The 20,004-nt window shown below is 41.2% G+C and overlaps 1 protein-coding gene across 3 annotated transcripts in view; it reads right to left on the reverse strand.

The window, feature by feature from the left end:
* LOC124169710 (E3 ubiquitin-protein ligase Su(dx)) overlaps positions 1 to 20,004 on the reverse strand; it is a 50,239-nt gene that overhangs the window by 16,020 nt on the left and 14,215 nt on the right. For all 3 annotated transcript variants that reach the window (XM_046548397.1, XM_046548399.1, XM_046548398.1), the window contains 4 exons: positions 9,997 to 10,261; positions 7,588 to 7,826; positions 2,120 to 2,260; positions 912 to 1,154 (listed from right to left, as the gene is read on the reverse strand). In XM_046548397.1, the coding sequence (XP_046404353.1) occupies positions 912 to 1,154; positions 2,120 to 2,260; positions 7,588 to 7,826; positions 9,997 to 10,261 (888 nt within the window). The remainder of the gene's footprint in view (positions 1 to 911; positions 1,155 to 2,119; positions 2,261 to 7,587; positions 7,827 to 9,996; positions 10,262 to 20,004) is intronic.

Raw genomic sequence — 20,004 nt, forward strand, 5'->3', positions numbered from 1 at the left:
TAAACCACAACAGTGAAACATACCACACTTAGCATTTTTCCATAATTTCATCAACAAACTATTTCCGCCTTTATTTGTTTAACATCATCACTCATACCCGATATTTAAATTGTGCACAAGCAAAAAGACAAACAGAAATAGCAATCATGACACATTTCACTAATAGTTTCTCTCACAAGTTAGCTTCAGCTAAATTTTTTAATAAAAATGTGTCCCAATCAAGTCCCAAAGACCCATCCACCCTCCCCTGGGACCATGACACGTCATCACTTATACAACACACTTACTTCATTCTCCTCAGTCTTACCATGTCTTCTGACACGCTAAGATGCATTCCCCTCTGCAATGATCATTGCCCAGCCAACCGAAAAACCGGTTTCAAACCTACTTTGGAGATGAATAAACGTTTCTCGGGTTTCCAAGCGAGTAAGAACATCTAAGAGTGCCAACGTTTTGGGTTCTGTCTCGTTACCCATTCTCAAGGCTACTGATTAAAAATTTGAAGTGACTGTTGAAGCTCAGCATCAGGAGGATTGGGATTGGTCGAGTGCCAATTGTTGTGGCAGAGGCCTGTGGACCAGCATAGACTTAGCATTGGCTATCATAATTCTTTTCAGAGTTTGATTCTAAGAGTTGCTGATCAAATAACCAGTATCTCTGTTGACATTTTTCAATTCATCAGTAGCCTTGAGAATGGGTGATGAGATAGAACCTGAAACGTCAGTGCTCTTATATTTTCTTACCTATGCAACTCGACAAAAGTTGATTCATTCTATTCGTCGGGAAAGTGTTAAATAATGCACTATTTAGGAGAATTCTATTTCAATTGGCTCTAGGACATACACTTCTAAATTTCACTTGAGCCAATTAATTAGCAACTCCAGCCGATTTGGTTAAACCCTAGTACTTACCTGGACACGCCTCCATAGTCAAGGCCCTCTTCCCCCCTGAAGATTATGTACAGCCTCCGCCTCAGCTCGTAAGCAGGCAGCCGCATCACTTGATGATACGAGTCCTCGAAGAGCGTGGCCCTGTTCACAGTGACCTTGATGTGAGAGGGGAGCGCGTTGCTCTGGCTGAGATATCGAAACTGGCTCAGTTTCCACCGGAACGATCGCTCATACGCCCGTGGAACACCATACACTCCTTTGGGCCTGAACGAAAGGGAAGCAAACCACTCATAAAACTAAATGAAAGAAGAAAAGTTAAGAGCTATACATATTTTTATGTATCGGGAAACATAATGAAGATACACTTTTGTATGTTCCACAAGAGTTTTTAATACCTACCCAGGTTTCGGCAGTACACACTGTCATTATCAAGGTGAATATACAAAAATTTTTTGCGAGCTTATACATACCTTAGGGAGAGAGGGATTAAGACAGGGAGGAGGTGGTGATGGTCACCACCTCCTCCCTGTCTTAACCCCCCTCTCCCTAAGGTATATATAAGCTCGCAAATTTTTGTACATTCACCTTGATAATGACATAGTGTACGGTCAAAACCTGGGTCGGTATTAAAAACTCTTGTGGAACATACAAAAGTGTATCTTCATTATGTTTCCCGTCAACAAGTTCCACCAAATATCGCCTTCCAACCTTAAGCTGATTTTTATGTATCATTAGAAATACTGGAAATCATAGTGTTATACTCTATAAATTCAATTTCTATATCCCAACTTTTAACCAAAGACAAAAAAAATCTTCTTCGTCGATTTTAAAAAGATAAAATACTGCTAAAACTCTCCTCTACTAAGAGTGTGCAGAGAATATAATGATAAGTGTAAGCTATATGATTTTACAATGGGTATATGTACATTTAAACTAACTAAGAATTTAAAAACTCATAAAAATATCTTCTCAAAACAAATGTGAAAGAAGTACAGTGAATTTAGCATAAATTGCATGGAGCTGTAAATTCTTAAACTATTCCAAAGCAATAGTAACCAAATGACTAACAGTCAACCAACCAAGAAATGAAATGCTTCCCTCCGTGTTTAAAAACAATTTGATAAGAATTTAAATTGATTTTTTTGAGCTATGTAGTAAAGAGGGTTTAACTTAAACACACTCCAACGGTTACGCAATTAATGTGACAGTGATGAGGGAGCCACACATACCCCTTCGGAGCTCCAGGGCGAGGATCTTGGAAAGTAGTCGTCCTGGTGTTGTGGTCGACAAAGTACCGCACGCCGTCTTCCGTGAGCCTGATCTCCCAGCCATCGGGGAGCGGGTGCTCTTCCACACCCCCCACCTCTTGCCTGCAAGCAAACAAACACTCTTCTCAACACGACTGCCGCACAATACACATTCTCAAATTCCTAGACCCTCTTCCGCAAATGGTAAAGAACATGGGCAAAGGAAATCACAGGGTCAGTATGCACACACAATGTCTGAAAAGAAGGAAAAGGAAGCATGAGCTCTGGAGAGGCAATTATTGAGCATTAAAGGTGAGAGACGAGTGCCGCCATGGCCAGATTCCAAGTTGAATAGAATGCTATGATCTTTATTGAATTAATTACAGTTCATAAAATAATCCATTAATTATATTTCTCAATTTAAGACCTTAAAAAAATACTACATGTTTTCCTAAATTCCTTATTTCCAGTGATATGATGTCCATTCCAGGAAGACTTTGATAAAATTTCAGTTTTACAATATTGCAGTACATTGTAACATGCTGCATATTTATACGACCCTCACTTGTACGATGACCTCACTAACACACTGATTTCTTTTGGTCACATGAATAACCCCATATGAACCCATGTACAGTGAGTCCTCGTTCTACGTCACCCCATTTAACGTCATTTCGCGATAACGTCACGAAAATTTTGAGACCGTCACTCGTTTATCGCACCTACGCTTCGCGATAACGTCAAGTCTTTTAAATTTCACGCGAAAAAAAAGGCGAAGCGGCGGGCGTTGCAGGTTGTTCGTTTTGTGGGCGGTAATACAGTCAGTCTAAACGAAGTATAAAACGGTGTGTTTATTCTTAATTGCGATTACGGTTTTAGCAAAAATTTCTTAACAATGAATTCTTGCGTAGGTGCGCAAGGTTTTACTTGACATAATGGTTTTCAGGAACCTAAAAAGTGAGTTCGAGTCATTTTTCCGTATAGAACTCAGAGATTTGTCGTCACTTTTTTCGCCGTGTTCACAATAATTTTGGTTCCCGTAACTGCGACGATGTTTCAGCAATGATGATGCCCAGGCGACACTCGCCCGGGCGACCACCATAGCGAAGCCGAAAAGCAAATGCTGGAAGATACAAAAATGGAGAAGGATTTACGTCACTGCTGCTATTGTCGTCGATGAAGGCAGGAACACGTATTTATGCCATAGTTTGGCATTCCTATCGTAAAAAATGCCCCAGATATGATACGCTAACATTTTTTTTCGCGTAGAAATTGTGAGGTCTAGGAGCCGATATTCACTTTTTACATTGTTTCTTATGGGATATTATGCTTCGATTAACGTCATTTCGTTTATCGTCACATTTTTCAGGAACGGTAAGTGACGTTAAACGAGGACTCACTGTATGAGATTCCATCAAACCTACCTATTGATTGATTTATGACTGATAATAATCTCTATAGTCACAGGCTCAACTTTGTGGAAGTTCATTTCAATAAATAAAAACGAACAAACTTTGTATTAATCCACCAATGACGGAGTCACCAACAACCTTCCGTTACTCCCGACCAACGGTCTTCCACACCCCGCCCCTCTCCAACTCTCACCACCCTCCCACAACGCCCAATCGCCCACCTCAGATTTCCCATCCACCCCTTCCACCTACCTTCTTCCTCCCCCACAGATACCACATGATATACAGTGGAACTTGGTTAGTACGTTCCTCCTTAGTACGTTTTCCTCCTTAGTACGACGATTTCTCTCGGTCCCGGTACCATCGGAACAAAATACAGGTAAAAGTATTTGGTTAGTACGTTTGAAAAAATTGCGCTTTCCTGGTTAGTACGCTAAATTGCTAGCCGTGACGCAACCCGCAATTCGTTCTCCAGTATCTTCTTAAGGGTCGTAAAGCTCCTAATTCATGATTTAATTTATTATTAATAGCCATTAAAATTCTTGCACTCATTCCACATATCTTTCTTCGACCGTGATTTATCCAAATGCATTTCTCAATTCTTATGACGCGATGAATAATAAAATATGGCCATTTATCAGCAATGTCTGACTATGCAAAACTGCAGCCAATGAGAAGCCCCAATTTTCCCCACCCCGAGCTCCTCACCTTCTGTTGCCTCTGGAGTGCCCACTGCGCACAAATTTCACGAGTGGGCAACTGTTGCTATTGCACGAGTTATCATGATGAAGAAATGAGTCTTATCCAATTCCCACTTTATCTAAAGCAGTACTGCACGACGTCAATGCTACGTAGTACTTGCGTATTTGACTACTGCTGCGGGAGCAGACGATGCTCTAGATCTCCACGCGATGCTTAGCTTAAAAATACTTGATCTCGGCACGAAAGCAGACGACATTAAACAAATTTTAAAAGTAAATTTCAACTGTATAATATAAAATCTTCTTGAAGAAAGATCTGAGGTTTTCCCGGCGTATGATGTTGTTGAAGTTTATTCGGGATTGCCACCGGATAAGGTTCTCCATCTCTGCCGACGTTTCGATGGCCGAGTCGTCCATCGTCATCAGGGCTTATGACGATGGACGATGACGATGAAGCCCTGATGACGATGGACGACTCTGCCATCGAAACGTCGGCAGAGATGGAGAACCTTATCCTGTGGCAATCCCGAATAAACTTCAATAAAACTTCTTGTAATTACGTCGTAATCTAATAATCTTGCGTGTTATTATTCGATATATCGATCGCTATAACAATCGATATGGCTTTATTCCAGAAGCGCAAATGTGTACGGCTGTAGCCGTAATTTAAGGTTAATATAATTTTGTACAATTTTTGATGTTTAAAAATGACCCGTTGACATACTCAGGGTTGTTGTTATATTCTCCGAGTATGCTGTGACAAAAAAGAAATGACTTAGCTATACTTGTCCTCTTTCTATAAATACATATAGGATAAATCACGGGAGAAAGACGTCGTTTTCATGTAATTGTCTTCGTGAAATCTATGAAACATTGTGATTTTTTATTCACATGGTATTGTTTTTCAATGTAGCGCCCATTTTCTTTATTTTAAAGGTGAAAAGAGTTCAGGAAGGCGATCCCACGAGAACTACCGATAGTAATTGTAATTATGACGACTTTTCCACAGATTGCAATTACCCCGACTGCTGTTATTTACTTTCCTCGTTAGCACGTTTTCCTGGTTAGTACGTTCATTTTTTGTGGTCCCTTCAGAAACGTACTAAACAGGTTCCACTGTATAAGGATGTTTGATTCTTTGTAACCTTTGTACCTGAGGATGACACCGCTGCGTCGAAACTAGTCGTACCGCGTAAATAAATTGGTGGATTAATACAAAGTTTGTTCGTTTTTATTTAATGAATGATAATGATGATGACGAAAGCATTCTACCATCTTGTAATTTTTAGGGTTAGTAGCTAATAGTATTGAGAATAGTATAGCCTTAGTCAACATTTTTCTTTATCATATACCGTATATCTCCGAATATAGTCCCCCCTTTTTTTCCAAAAATGGCCGCGGAAAAGTAAGGGGGGGGGACTATAATCGAGTGTAATCCAATTTAGCATACTAAAGGTGACCATAAAGTAATAAATAACGGCATAATGGCTAATGTTCTCGTAGTCTTTCTATTTGAGTATATTTATGAGGATTATAATCGGAGATATTAGTAAATACTGCCACGTTTTACCGGAAATTAAGACAATTTTTACCACAAATGTTGTACAGATACGATTATTCCGATTCAAATAGCATATCGAATATGCGTTTTCACGGAATCCATCGGGTAGCCGCTAACTTTTCTTGGAAAAGTATTGTTAGAATAATTCAATCGACACTGATCACTTAATGACGCAAAACAGTAAATAATTAAAATGAAAACTAAACACACACTATCATTACATTAATCGAACACTAGAATTGAATCAATAGTATATGTACCCGTCGCTCATTTAATAACTACACGATTTAAATAATTGCGAAAAATAAACAGATAAAGTGAACCTTTCGTGACGATTTAGCATTTCATTGCGTCCGTAGCTACTATACGTCCGTGCGGTTCGTGTTTACAACCACTGCCATAGAGTTTCTTCACAGAACAAGAATGCGCAATAGGTGATGCATTTGTTTCTGAAAAGGCGCAATAATCGACGACTTTAAACCAGAAGCGCCGGCATTACTGCATTTGATCGAAATACAGCGACTCAGCATCGAAAGTGTAATCAATTTATTGAGGAATATCTTCAATTCGTCAGGGTAAATAGGATCGATAAATTACGTCGCATAACGTTTCGCAATTATTTCCGCGATATTTTCTTTATTAAAAATAATTTTACGTTCAACAGTGAGGTGATGGATCAAGTAGAAAGATGAGGATCAATCCTGCCGCAGATTAGAGGCCTTCAAAGACGGAGTTTCGATGCCAATTTAAAAATAGCCGTTGCAGAATACGCCGTAAATCATAGTATTTACAGCGCTAGCAAAGCGCTAATACATCGCGGAAGTCATTTCGGGGGTCTCGATGCGGCAGATTCAAAGAATTAGAGGAAAATATCGTCGAATTTGTGCGCAAATGCAGAGCAGAAGCTCTTTGTGTAACTTATGCAATGATTCGCGACGAGGCATTGAAAATTGATATAATTTTTTTTCAGTTTTAATGTTTGTTGGAAAAAGTTTATTTCTTAATTTTATTACTTTGATATTTGTAAGTCCTGTAGTTTAATTGTTTTGCTTAGCAGGCATTTGATAGCAATATTTTTATAATATTTATAATTTATTTAACACAATTTTATTTAGATTTCCTAAATTCTTCAGGTCACTTGGATTTGTGATGACTTGATGGGTGTGTTACACTGGATCTAAGGAAGTTTCAGGGCCAAATGCAATACTGTTTATGGGCTTTAAGTTAAAGCTTATATATTGACATTGTCTGTAGTCATTTGGAAATCAAAAATATTAATAATTTGTGAAGGTTTAAAAAATACAATAGCCTTGGATAATTAAAAAAATTTCTCATTTCTTCATTACATCTGGTTAAGGAACAATAAATTACTGATACATGCAATGGATCACAACATGTTTTAGGTATAGTTATTTTGTTGTGATGGAAAATATGTGAACAGATTTGTTCTTAATCTTCACAGAAAATAATAGTTTTTATCGAATCTAGAATCTTAACTTGCTAACCACAGAAAAATTGCCTTCCTTTACATTTTAAAATTTTTCCCAAAACTGAGGTCTCAAAATTGGGGGGGGGGGGACTATATTCGGGGGGGGACTATATTCGGAGATATACGGTATTTGAAAATTTACCCTCGGTATCTTCTCAGGAACAAATTTACTGTATTTGACAAATGCAAATGCGTATGGTGTACTCTAAATTCTCTGAAAATTTCGATATTCTTATGGTAGCCAAGTGATGATGATGATGATGAAGGGGAATAAAGATGATGCTCACCCTTGTGTGCGTGGATCTTCCCATTGGGTGGTTCGGTTCGTGTGGTTGACAAAGTAGACACGCCCGTCCGGCTGCACCCTCTTCTCCCAGTCGGCTGGGAGCGGTTTCTCCGTGGGCGACACCCCTGCCGCCTCCCCAACGGCCCCCGCACCCTCTTCCTCCACGCCCCCTGCCCCAGCCGCTGCCGAGGCACCCTCGCCACCACTTCCCACGACACTCGCGCGAGACGAGCCGGCCGGCTGCAAAAGACAAAAGCCTCGCTTCTTAGATTGAAGCCATCGCTCAACTCATGATGATAATACAGGAGGCTTAATAATAAGATAAACCAAAATTTAAATCAATTAAGAAACAGAAGGGTTCATAAAAGCCTTAGAAGACAAGGTTATTTGCACCAAACACTGAGCAAAGATGGAATTAATGATAAAAGCACAACTTATGATAAATACAGATATTTCCAGGTACCAGAAACGATTCTGCAAGTCACTGCTGGTTGTAATATGCTAGACAATACAGATTATTTAAATAAAAATAATCATGTCACATTTTTCAGGAACAGTAAGTGATGTTAAACAGGGAGTTAAAGCGAAACACTGTAATCATTTCTGCTACAGAAACAATACCTCATTCATTGCAAAATGTAGGACAAAGACCAGAAAAATGTTGGACAGCCAAAAAGACTGTTTGTCTTTAAACTAGAGATGCGCGAATAGTATCCGCGAATACTCGAATACCTCGAATACTAGAAAGTATTCGATATTCGAGATCTCGAATAGTTATGCCAAAGGTGCCGTCTCGAATACCTCGAATACTTTGAATTTCGCGTCATACACTGTCGCTCGCACGTCGTTCGTAGCTGACTCGGAAAAATGGAGAGAACTCTATTCTTTTAGTGCATGCAGCGCCGTTTTAGGCAAGTTGACGAACTACATCAAATTTGCGGGTTAGATCGGCGAAAAGATTTCGACGTGGGGAACCGAAATTGATCGGGTAAAAAAATCCGAAAATCCCAGGTGTCCCCCATCAGGAGAACCTCAGTGCCGTGGGATAGCAACATTGTCGTATTTCCCACGATCCGCTATCCCCCTCCATTCAGCATTCGCCTCAGCCACTTTCACGATTTCTGCTTCTCCGAAATAAAAAAAAAGGTCCCAGCTCGTGCAGGGATCGTATTACGAAGACCTTAGCTTCGAAAATAATATCAAGTTACGCGAGAAAAATAAAATTGGTCTCGCGCCCACCCCCTTTTCTCACCCACTGACCTTTTTCTGCCTACCTGCTTCGAATTTCCCCCTTTCTGGAGGTCAACTGCTGCATGAGTCATCTACTAGCCCGAAAGGTGTCTAACAATGACTTTCGGCAATTATAATTACACCTTCATTGGATGGAAATATTAGTAATGTGCGCGTACTTTAAAAAAGAATAAGACCAAACACGACGTATTTCTGACTTTATTTAAGCATTTTACGCAAGAAAATAAATGCCGGAAAGACGAAGAAATACGACGGAGGCTTAGCATTTTGGCGTAATGCTCAAATAGGGCGCTTTCCTATTATTATTTTATTGCCTACATCGAAATATTAATACTCCTGTAGTACGTGTTTAACGCTTTTAGATTTTTATAAGACGATAACTATTTTTCGCGATTAATTTAAAAGTGAAAATTTTCAAGCGTGCGAGTAAGTATGATTGCCGGGAAAAACTCCGCGTGACGTCGTTCTGCTTCCCGCTGCCGCGAGTGAGGTGACCTTGGAGCGAGGCTCTGAGCGCTAATACGACGCAGGATGCTAGCAGGTAGCGCTTGGCTTAAATAAGGATTATTAATACCTTATCAAACGAAGAAAACTTTCCGAACTTAGTCAGTTTTAATAAGTGATTATTAAGACATGTTTCCATGAACCAAATAATATGTATATTATGAATACACCAATGGTTGTTAACGGATCACAATCAATGCCTTTCGTTTTCTTTAATGAAGGAAACTACCCTATTGTTTACATAAAATTAAAATATTCCATTAATCAGCTAAATTCCTGTTTGAATCCATTAAAGGCAATCACAATTACTCGCCAAAATCTCAGGTTTCCTGCTGTATAGGCGACCTAGTCAAACATTTTCACATTCATCGTTTAGTATTCGAGGTATTCGAAATTCGAGGTATTCGAATATTCGAGCAATGATTTGATATTCGAATTCGATATTCGAATTCGAGAAATCTACTATTCGACCCATCCCTACTTTAAACACATGTTGATTGCTTGGCTTATGCTGCCACTCGACGAATTCCCCGAGTTTTCCCCTTTGTTTTTCCAGGAGACTAAAATTCCTCGAAAGTAACAGGTTTTCCCGACTTCCCAGAGTAGAGCACCCTTTAATTGCGAAGACAGGTGAAACGAAATGAGAGACACTTACGTGAGGGTAGAGGAACCTCTGATTTCCCTGCTGCACAACGTGTGCCCTCTCTCCCTGCCATTGCTGGAAGTGCTGCAGCCGTTCGGACGACGGCCTCTGCCACGTCGTGGAGCGCGTGTTGTGGTCCACATAGTAGATACGCCCCCTTGGGTCACGGCGGCACTCCCAGCCGGGGGGAAGCGCCTGAGGACGCTCCCAAGATGTGCTCTTCGTGTTGTGGTCCACGTAATAGCGTCTCCCATACATGTCGTAGCGCATCTCCCACCTGACCAAAAACCAACACACCATTCATTACCATCAGGAGGAGGAGGGCAGACGAAGACGGCACATGAGGACATTTGAGGGAAAATGTAATCCACCAAAGAATGCATCCTATAAACATAGAGACCTGATTAAGCTATCTATACATCAAATTTTGGCACTGCTATTTCGAGAGAGCTATGTAATACATAAGAAACACGCACTGCATTCTTTGATGTGCCCAAGCGAGAATGGCATGGACATCCTGACTATGAGAACGGTTTACAAATTATTCAGTGTCTTCAGGTGGTTAATGATTGTGCAGAGACAGGGTTCGTTCATTTGCATCAATATCTCGCATTCTTTAAATAACTTTTATCAAAATGCGGCTGATTCCACATTCAAGTCTCCTGTTGATACATAAGTATGAGTCATCATGTGCGTTTAACAGAGGATAGTGTAATTACTTCCAATGTTGTGTTTAAAGAGGTCCTCTGACCTCAATTTGTACATGAACATTCCAATTAAATTTGTACATAAGACCCTGCCTTTTTTTCTACATTTTTAAATTAGAAACGCGCCTCTGTGGACCTGCATTGAAAACAGCGGGGGAAGCCAGCTGGGAGCGGGCGCATCACGCTCGTTTAATATTATTTTTGCACATTGTCTGTTATTTTAGATTGCTTACCGGAATCAATAAGAGATTTCTTTTCCTGAACGCGATCTTTTTAGCGACAATTGCGTGATTGTACTTGTATTCCTACTGCTCCGTGGTAATGCCTGGATTCTGAAAACCACGCACCCATGTCTACAAGGTCATGGATTCAGAAAATTGGTTCGCATGAATGCTTCAATGCTGCGCAAAGCCGCAAACTACAGCGTCAGGCACCACACTGCATAGTCATGTCTCGCACAAGTTGCCCAGTATGAACCTGCTGCAGGACGCAGTTCCGTGATTGCTGAATGCGAAACGTGCACACTAAAAATGTTTAGATAACATGAACACGGAGCTTCAGTGAAAGTAATGGGCACGCAATCACGTCATCGCGCAGCAGTAATTATAGGAAACCAGGACTTTTGGCAATTTGTCTACGCAGGCGAGTGGCTGGCTATGAATCATGCTATCTCTACTTCCAGTTTCCTTGCTGCCTTCACTGCTACTATATCCTTCCTCTCCATTTTGACCTTGACTAGTCACGGCGTAAACATGCCCGAGTGCGACGAAATCCTTGGTTCCCTTGGGCCATATTCAACCACATGCGAGTCCACGGCAACAATTGCACATTTGCTACATGAAATATACATTTAATGATCGTAGATAACATTTTTCTTAATTAACGATTGGCTAACCATTGAAGAATCTTCTAAAATTACTCAGGAGATTTTTTTCCTGCCGCTGATCGTCAATGCGTCCTGTAACATAATGTAAACAAGCCACCATGTTGTTTGTAAATAATTTAAAACTAACAATGGTAGTGAGGGACGCGGAGAGAGGATGGACAAGGGGGAGTCGTGTATGGAGAGAAGGAGGAGGTAGACGTGTTATAAAGAAAGGTCGGGAGAAAGACTAAAGTAGCGGTGTATTGAGAGAGCAGAGGAAGAGATACGGCAGAATTCAAGATCGGCAGGGAGAAGAAGAGAACGCAGAGAAAAGGAGGCGCCTACAAGAGGAGAAGAGAACGGGAGGAAAGGAATAAGGCAGAACTCAAGATCCCCACTGGTGCAGTTCATGGCATTGGCTCAGTGAGCGGTAGTACGGGTAGTACAAATGGTATTGTAATAGTCATGGTGGCTTTTTGTTTTTTGCTCCCAAGTTAAAAAATATAGAGCTTGTTTGTGAATTGTACTGAAATTATTTGTTAAGTTAGTAGTGGATATTTTGAAAACGTTACATTTTGGCGCCGCAACGTGTCGGGCACGACAGCAACACGTGACCCGATGAAATCTATGCATATGTAGAGATCTAGTTAGGCTACGGTGTTTGTTAATCCACGAGGATACCCTGAGGAAGCGGGATACATAAACAATTGCACGCGTAGTCTAACAACCACTACACACTTATATAATAAGTGAACTCTCGACCGGGTACACGAGAACTTGGAAAAATGGCGACGAAAGAGAAATGTTTTAAGGAATTAAAGAAGGCGGAGATAATAGAGGAATTAAAAGAGCTGGGTTTGAATACCGCTGGGATAAAACAAGAATTGATGGATAGACTGAGAACCGCGTTAGAGGAAAAGGGAATTAATATTGAAATGTATCAGTTTAAATTGAAAGTAGCACAGACAACAGAACCTGACATAGTTACGTGGCTGTAGGAATTCAAAAGAGAACAGGAGGAGAAAGACAGACTGCAAGAAGAGCAGAGAGAAAGGGAAAGAAGAGAACGAGAGGAGAAAGAAAGACTGCAAGAAGAGCAGAGGAGGAACATGGAAGGATTATTAAGAGAAGTGATCAGCAAACAGGTAGATGGAATAGCAGAAATTCAGCATGTAGTTAAGCAACTTATTGAAGAGAAAGTAGAAGGAATAAGAGAAGAATGGAATCAAAAGCTATCCGCACACAAAGAAGACATGGAGAAGGGGAAGAAAGAGATTAGTGAAGAGATTAGTGCATTAAAAGAAGATGCACGACAAGAGAGGATTGAAGTTCGCGTAGAATTGAAAGACCTACAAGGAAGAACAATGCAGGTGATTGAAAACATCGATGAAGAAACGAAGAGAAAATTTGATATAGTCAGCAAAAGAATACTGGAATGCGACGTGAAAATAGATCAGGTGTCGGAGAGAGCAAGCGTGGAAGCGGCAAGGCTAGAGAAACGGATGCAATCAATCGGCCGGAGGGAGACGGAGTGGTTGAGAATGCAGGGCGAACGGAGGAAGTGTATCACAAATACCTGCAATCAACGTGAAGATTCCACAGTTTGATGGACGAAAAGGAGCAAGACCGATGCGACATATGCATGAATTGGAGGAGTATCAAGGATTACATCAGCTGACGGATGGTGACATGCTCAAAATTATTCGGCAAGGCATGGTAGGACTGGCTGGGGAATGGATGACTGCCACGTATCATTTGCAGACTGATATGGAAAATTTCAATAAATTATTCTAGGCACAGTTTTGGGGAAAACAACAAAAGTTGGAAGCTACGGGAATTAAAGCCATTTTCTGTAGTGTACATCATCCACAAGGGAATCAAGTTGAACGTTACGACAGAACGGTGAAGACGTTGCTGAGAATATTTTCGGAAAGATGTATGAATGACACCAGAAATAGCACTATTGAAGTAACTCCTACTGAAGCACATTTCGGTCATAAGCCCGCACGTATTTGGCACAAATGGTTATCTAACGAAGACGCCGTGGAAGCGGAGAATGATGAAATTCTTATAACAAAAATCCGTGAACATATTGCGAAGAAAGGGGAGAAGAGGCGGTTGAGAGAAGAGAGAAAGCACAAAGTAAGGATAAAAAAGCTTGAAGTGGGAGACCTAGTATTGATACGCACGGATCCAGTTTCAAATAAGGAAAGAAAAATTTTCAAAGCATTCTTAACTATCTATGAGGGTCCATACGGGATCAAGGAGTCCAGGGGAAGGTTTACTTTTCTACTAAAACATCCCATAACGGAAGAAGAACGTGGTGTATTCCATATATCCAAGCTTAAACAGTATAAAGGAGAATAATGTAGGTTCGAAGATTTTCACGGCGTTGGTTAGATGATCTTTCCATTCTATTCGGGTTTTTTCACCGCGTTTGTTGTATTTTAAAGACAACAGTTTCGCCGGCGTTACAGTCGGCGTCTTCAGGTCGAAGGTAAAATTTTTGGAAAATTTTTCCGCCTTTTATAGGCATAAAATTTATAAGAAAACTTGACCTTATAGACGAAACCTTGGATTGTGCCACAGAAAGTATCCTAGCGAAAGGTTTCAACTTCGCCATTGCTCCTAAGACAATTCCGAAAGAAAAAATCATCACTGGAGTTGAATCCGCCATCCGGAAGCTGCCAAAAGGGATTGCAGATGAGATAAGGGAAGACGTGGGGAGTATCCTCCGCAAATCAAGACCACCGAGACCGAATATAACAGCTGCAGAGAGACGAGCGTTGAGAAAGCTCCAGGACAATGGTAATATTCTCATATTACCCGCAGATAAAGGGAACGCTACTGTTTTGATGCGAAAGGAAGACTACGAAAAGAAAATATTATCTCTTCTCCAGGAGCAAACCTACAGAAAGATGAAGGCCGATCCAACAAGCAAATTGGAACGAAATACCAGGGCCATCATCAAGAGTTCATCCATTCCAAGAGAATATCAACGAGGCCTCCTCCCTTCGGCTGCGAAACCACCGAGACTATACAGCCTACCAAAAATCCACAAAGAAAACGTACGTCTGAGGGCGATTGTGAGTCAAATCGACGCCCCAACTTACTGGCTATCCAAATATCTAGCCCAATCACTCCAGGAATACGTTGGACGGACTTCATCGCATGTGAAGAACTCATCCCATTTTATTGATATTCTTAATACGGTCTCCGTCACAAACGAAGACATCATAGCCAGCTTTGATGTGGTGTCTCTGTTTACAAACGTCCCTATCCAAGAATCAGTGGATATCATCCGACGACTCATCTCTGAAGGCATCCCGAATGACTTTCCCAAATTAGTGGAATATTGTCTAAGAAATTCTTATTTCTTATGGAATGGGGAATTTTACGAACAAACAGAGGGGGCAGCTATGGGGTCTCCACTATCTCCAGTTGTAGCGAACCTTTTCATGGAGGATTTCGAAGAAAAGGCCATCGCGTTGTACGAAAAGAAACCGTCGCTCTGGCTGAGATACGTTGACGACACGTTCATCATTTGGCCCCATGGTGCCGAAGAATTGCTGAAATTCCTACAGCATCTCAACTCGCAGCACCTCGCTATCAAATTCACAATGGAAATGGAATATGATGGTCAACTTCCCTTCCTGGATGTTTTGGTAAAAAGGAAAAGAAATGGGCTCCTAGGACATGCCATTCACAGAAAGAAAACGCATACTGACCGCTATCTGACCGCTATCTGAACGCTTCTTCGCACCACCACCCAGTGCAAAAAATCTCCTTGGTGGCAACATTAATACATCGTGCCTATGCCATCTCAGACACCGAGTCACTATCTGCGGAGAAGAAGCATCTCATTGAAGTGCTGGTAAGGAATGGCTACAGCAGTAGCATGTTGAATAGAAGATTTGTGGAGCAGGAGAACAAAGACGCAGCCCCAAAAAGGACCTCTGAGGAAGAGAGCCGGCCGGAGCCGGAAGCATACGCCACAATTCCCTTTGTGGCGGGCACATCAGAAAAGATTGCCAGAATGCTCAGAAAACAAAACGTAATTACACGTTTCAATTGCGTGGCAAAGATATCAGACATGCTACCCGGAGCGAAGGACAAACTCCCAATGGACCTTTATGAGGGTATATATCGAGTGCCTTGTTCATGTGGTAAATATTACATTGGCGAGACCTGCAGATCATTGAAAGTCCGATTGCAGGAACATCGGAGGGCTACGAAAAACAAGCAGCACCAACTCTCAGCCATATCTGAGCATGCTTGGAGTGAACCTGGGCATAACATCCTCTTTGAAGACGCCAGGATAATAGCTAAAGAGAATAAATACTTCCCTCGCTTGATCAGAGAAGCTATTGAGATAGCGAAAACGCCCGCAAATTTCAACAGAGATCAAGGCTACAGCTTGCATACCGCATGGAAGAGGATTCTCCGACCACCAACAATGAGAGATGGACAACCGGCCAATGAGAGAGCAGCAGCGGATCAGCAGCCGCCGCCGCCTATATAAGGCGAAAAATTTTATGCCTATCAAAGGCGGAAAAATGTTCCAAAAATTTTACCTTCGACCTGAAGACGCCGACTGTAACGCCGGCGAAACCGTTGTTTTTAAAATACAACAAACGCGGTGAAAAAACCCGAATAGAATGGAAAGATCATCTAGTATAAAGGAGAGTTCACAACACACACCACCAACCATAAACACCACACACAGCACGATTGGTACCCCTGGGGGGACACGCCACTGAAGTACACACACCAACGTCTGATGAGAGTATGATTCGCTGTGTCTAGCGAGGTAGGTGCCCGCGAAACGATAGGAGAGGGGAGTTGTTACATTGTATGTCGAGACATTGTATGTATTACGAGAGGTGTCGTAGAAGGTGGTGGTACTAGGGAAATTTAATGTGTAATGAAGATACTATCTTTTAATTTTAAAAGGTGGTTTGATATGACATTGTATTGTGTTAGTATTGTGGCATTTTTTAGTGTTCCCCCCCCCCCCAAAAATTTCTGGTACCCCTCCCCCCCCAGAAATTCCTCGAACTTCCTCCGAACTTATCCGCAGAACTTCTCCCGCCAAGAACTTTTCGCGCTAAGGTTTTTTCGCGCAAAGGATTTTTCGCGCAAAAGGCCTGTAGCAAAATCCTGTCTCTGCAAAATCCTGTCTCTGGAAAATCCTGTCTCTGAAAACCCTGCCTCTGGAAACTCAGCCTCTGGAATCAGCCTCTGAAACAGCCCCGAAACAACCCCGAACCAACCTACCTGCAATGCAAGACTTATATAGGACTACTGCGGAGAAATACTTACTCCTTGGCAAGCAAGGGGAAATCGGTGCTAAGGCTTTAGTATTGCACTTGGAGTGAGAAGTTTTACCATTGTCCTATCACAACTCTCTCTCCCTCCAACACCTCACCCAGTATCTCCTTCCCCTCCATGTGTTCCAATGAATATCCCTCTGATTCAACTGATGTCTCCAACCCAGAAGTTGAGGGGAAAATTCTGGCGGGTATGCTGTTGTCTCAAAACCAGGGAATGGTTTTTTGCGGAGCGGCCGTTTCTGCAGGAGCAGTGACGCATCAGTGGCGCAGTAGTTGAATTCGCCTGGCTACCCCTCCACTCCCTGGAAGAATCCCTCCCCTCACATCCTGTCTTGTCCTGCATAGCCAAGCTCTCTTGTGCTCGGGGAGTCGTCGTTGACACATGTCTAGTGAGACATGGCAAATTTAGTGCAATTTTTCTGCTGGTTTTTAGCTGGTAATGTTTCCTTTGGCATCATGAATTACTATCATTGTTTTATGTAATACTTATGATTTTTTGAATACTCTACTTTGAATAGATATCGTACGGTAATAACTCGTAAATTGTTTTTGGCTACCTTTTTCTTGTGAGCTGTTTTTCTTGTTTGTGGAGTCTTTCCCTGATCCAGCTTGAGACCGACGGTTGGAGTATTTCCCTTGTCTGGGCCTACGTGATAAATCAACTAGATTTACGACGTAACGTTACAGTATGTAAAGATGTTTATGGTTTAGGGGTATATAAATGTGGGAATAAAAAGTGTTTGTTTATTTTCAAGAAATGTGAAGGAACATATGGGTTGATGGGTGAGACAGAAGGGTTTATAGTGTGTATGGAAAGGGAAACGTTTAAGTGAAAACAGGTTGCCATGATACAAGGTTGACGGAGAACGCTATGCTGAGTGTCGTTATACGAACAGCTGTGTCACCATGGTAACGGACGGAGAATGGTGCGATGACTGAGTAGAAATCAGTGCAGCCAAGGGAAAGGGGATGTGAATAATTAAGTATAATATTGTTGTTTAAGTTAACGACTGAAGTGTTATTTTGTTTATTGGTATTTGGAGGGAGTAATATGGTATTCAGTGTCACTTGTTTAAAAGATAATATTTTGAAATTGTTTTGTAAGTGTATTTTGTAAGGCCTACAGGTTGGAATGCCGAAATTTTTAGAAAAGAAATACCAGTCAAATTAGAGGTGTCGGGGCACTTGCTCTCCACCCCCTCCCCACCTTCGGCAAAGTGAGACGTGTTTTAAGAGGACAAGTTAAGCTGAGTAATTTCTTCTTTCTCACAGCTTACTCGGAGAATATGACGATAACTCTTGAGTATACCATTTGTTTGTTTTAAAACATAATAAAAATTGGCAAAACTTTATTTACCATAGCTTCCGGCAACCACCTTAGGCATTCGATCTCGGAATTCGGATCTCAATTGATATATCAATATTGATACGACTTAAAGATTATTATAAGCACATTTTTAAACTTTACAGTTTAAATTCACTAAAAAATTTGTTCAATGTAGTCTAATTTCAATTTCTTGTACCGAGATCAAGTATTTTTGCGTTACGCTTAGCGTCGAGATCCAAAGAATCGTCTGCTCCCGCAACACGACTTGCGGGTGGAATCATGGAAAGAAATTGTGCGTTTCACCCAGGAGAGCCCACTACTATTTTAAACGTACAAACCAAATAGTTTTACCTGTATTTGGATGGTACCAGGACTGAGAGAAATCGCCATGTTAAGGAGGAAAACGTGCTAAAGAGGAATGTACTAACCAGATTCCACTGTATTTACTTAACCCATTGGCTTAAAGAGACGGCGATTCGCCGGCCTACGGGACTTTGCCGTAAACTAAAGAGCCGGCGATTCGCCGGTTGAATGCAGCGCTGTCTTTCAACACGCCTAATTAATTAACGAAATAAAATATTTGGATGAAATCTTAACATTTGTATCACAGAAACATTGTTCTTTAGGTCAAATGCATTTGCAGCTATCATTTTTCGGTATTTTTACTCTTTACCTCGAAATGTATAACTGCCATTTTTTAGGGGTGCGTCTTTCCGCCAGTTATTTTTCCTCACAGATGAAGGCCTACCCGTTGCCTTTCATAGGCACTTATTATTCACTGTTTATGCAATTTTTTTCAAAGTGATTACCTTTAGTATTTATCGGAGGCAATTTTTTGACTGTCTATTCATCTCTGCTGACGATAAGAAGGACGCATAAACGAGACCACTTCGTTTTCGTGGACTCAGACGCACCCATTGAAATGACTGAAATTTGGCTTCGTGCGTGCATGACATGACCGACAAACGGCTGTAATGATATTACTTTGTAATGTCTAGTTATCAATTTCACGAATCACTTAGTATTATTGCCTTGCAAGTGAGCAGTTCATTTCGGATTAAGAACCTCTCTTTCTCTCGCAGATGGCCGCAGAGGCCCGTCTCCCTTTCAAAATCACCTATCGGTTTACTATCAATGCTGACGTAGTGTTGTGTTTCACTTCCACTGCAGGTGCCTAACCTGATCCTTATACAGGTGTTTTATTTCTTTATACTTAGCTGACAATTGTGTTTTGATATCGGATTCATGTCTCTGGTAATATAATACGCAGTTATTTGAGAACCTTCTTTTCTGGGTTGAAAATTGGTGAGAAGCAATTACTTTGTTTTCGTTCGCTTTTTTATCAATTTGCTTCTTACTCAGACCTTTGTTGCTCACGTTACATTATCAGAACTAATCACATTGTAAGACATTCTTCTCTTCTCTACGGCTATATAAACCCTGGGTTTGGCATTCAGATGGTCAGTTCGGAAGCACGTAAGGATTTATTTCGTCGGTGTTTGTGCTCCTAGCGAAAATGGCAAGCAGAAAAATGAATTACTGTGAGAGTACCGATATCGAGAATGCTCTGTTTGACAGTAATAGTATAGGTAGTGGTGATGAAGATTCGTCCGATGAGCGGGGGAGCACCAATGAAACCGCGGACTGTGAGACAGGTAGCGAGGACTCTAGTGAAGAAGAGGTTGAGCGTCAACCAGTAAAGAAAAAAAGTAAAGGAAGACAGCTGAATGTGGAATACATGTAATAACCTCGTGAAAAAGTTTAATTTTTGTGGTGCACCTGGCATGA

This window comes from Ischnura elegans, chromosome 12 (genome assembly GCF_921293095.1).
Source record: "Ischnura elegans chromosome 12, ioIscEleg1.1, whole genome shotgun sequence".
NCBI lineage: Eukaryota > Metazoa > Arthropoda > Insecta > Odonata > Coenagrionidae > Ischnura > Ischnura elegans.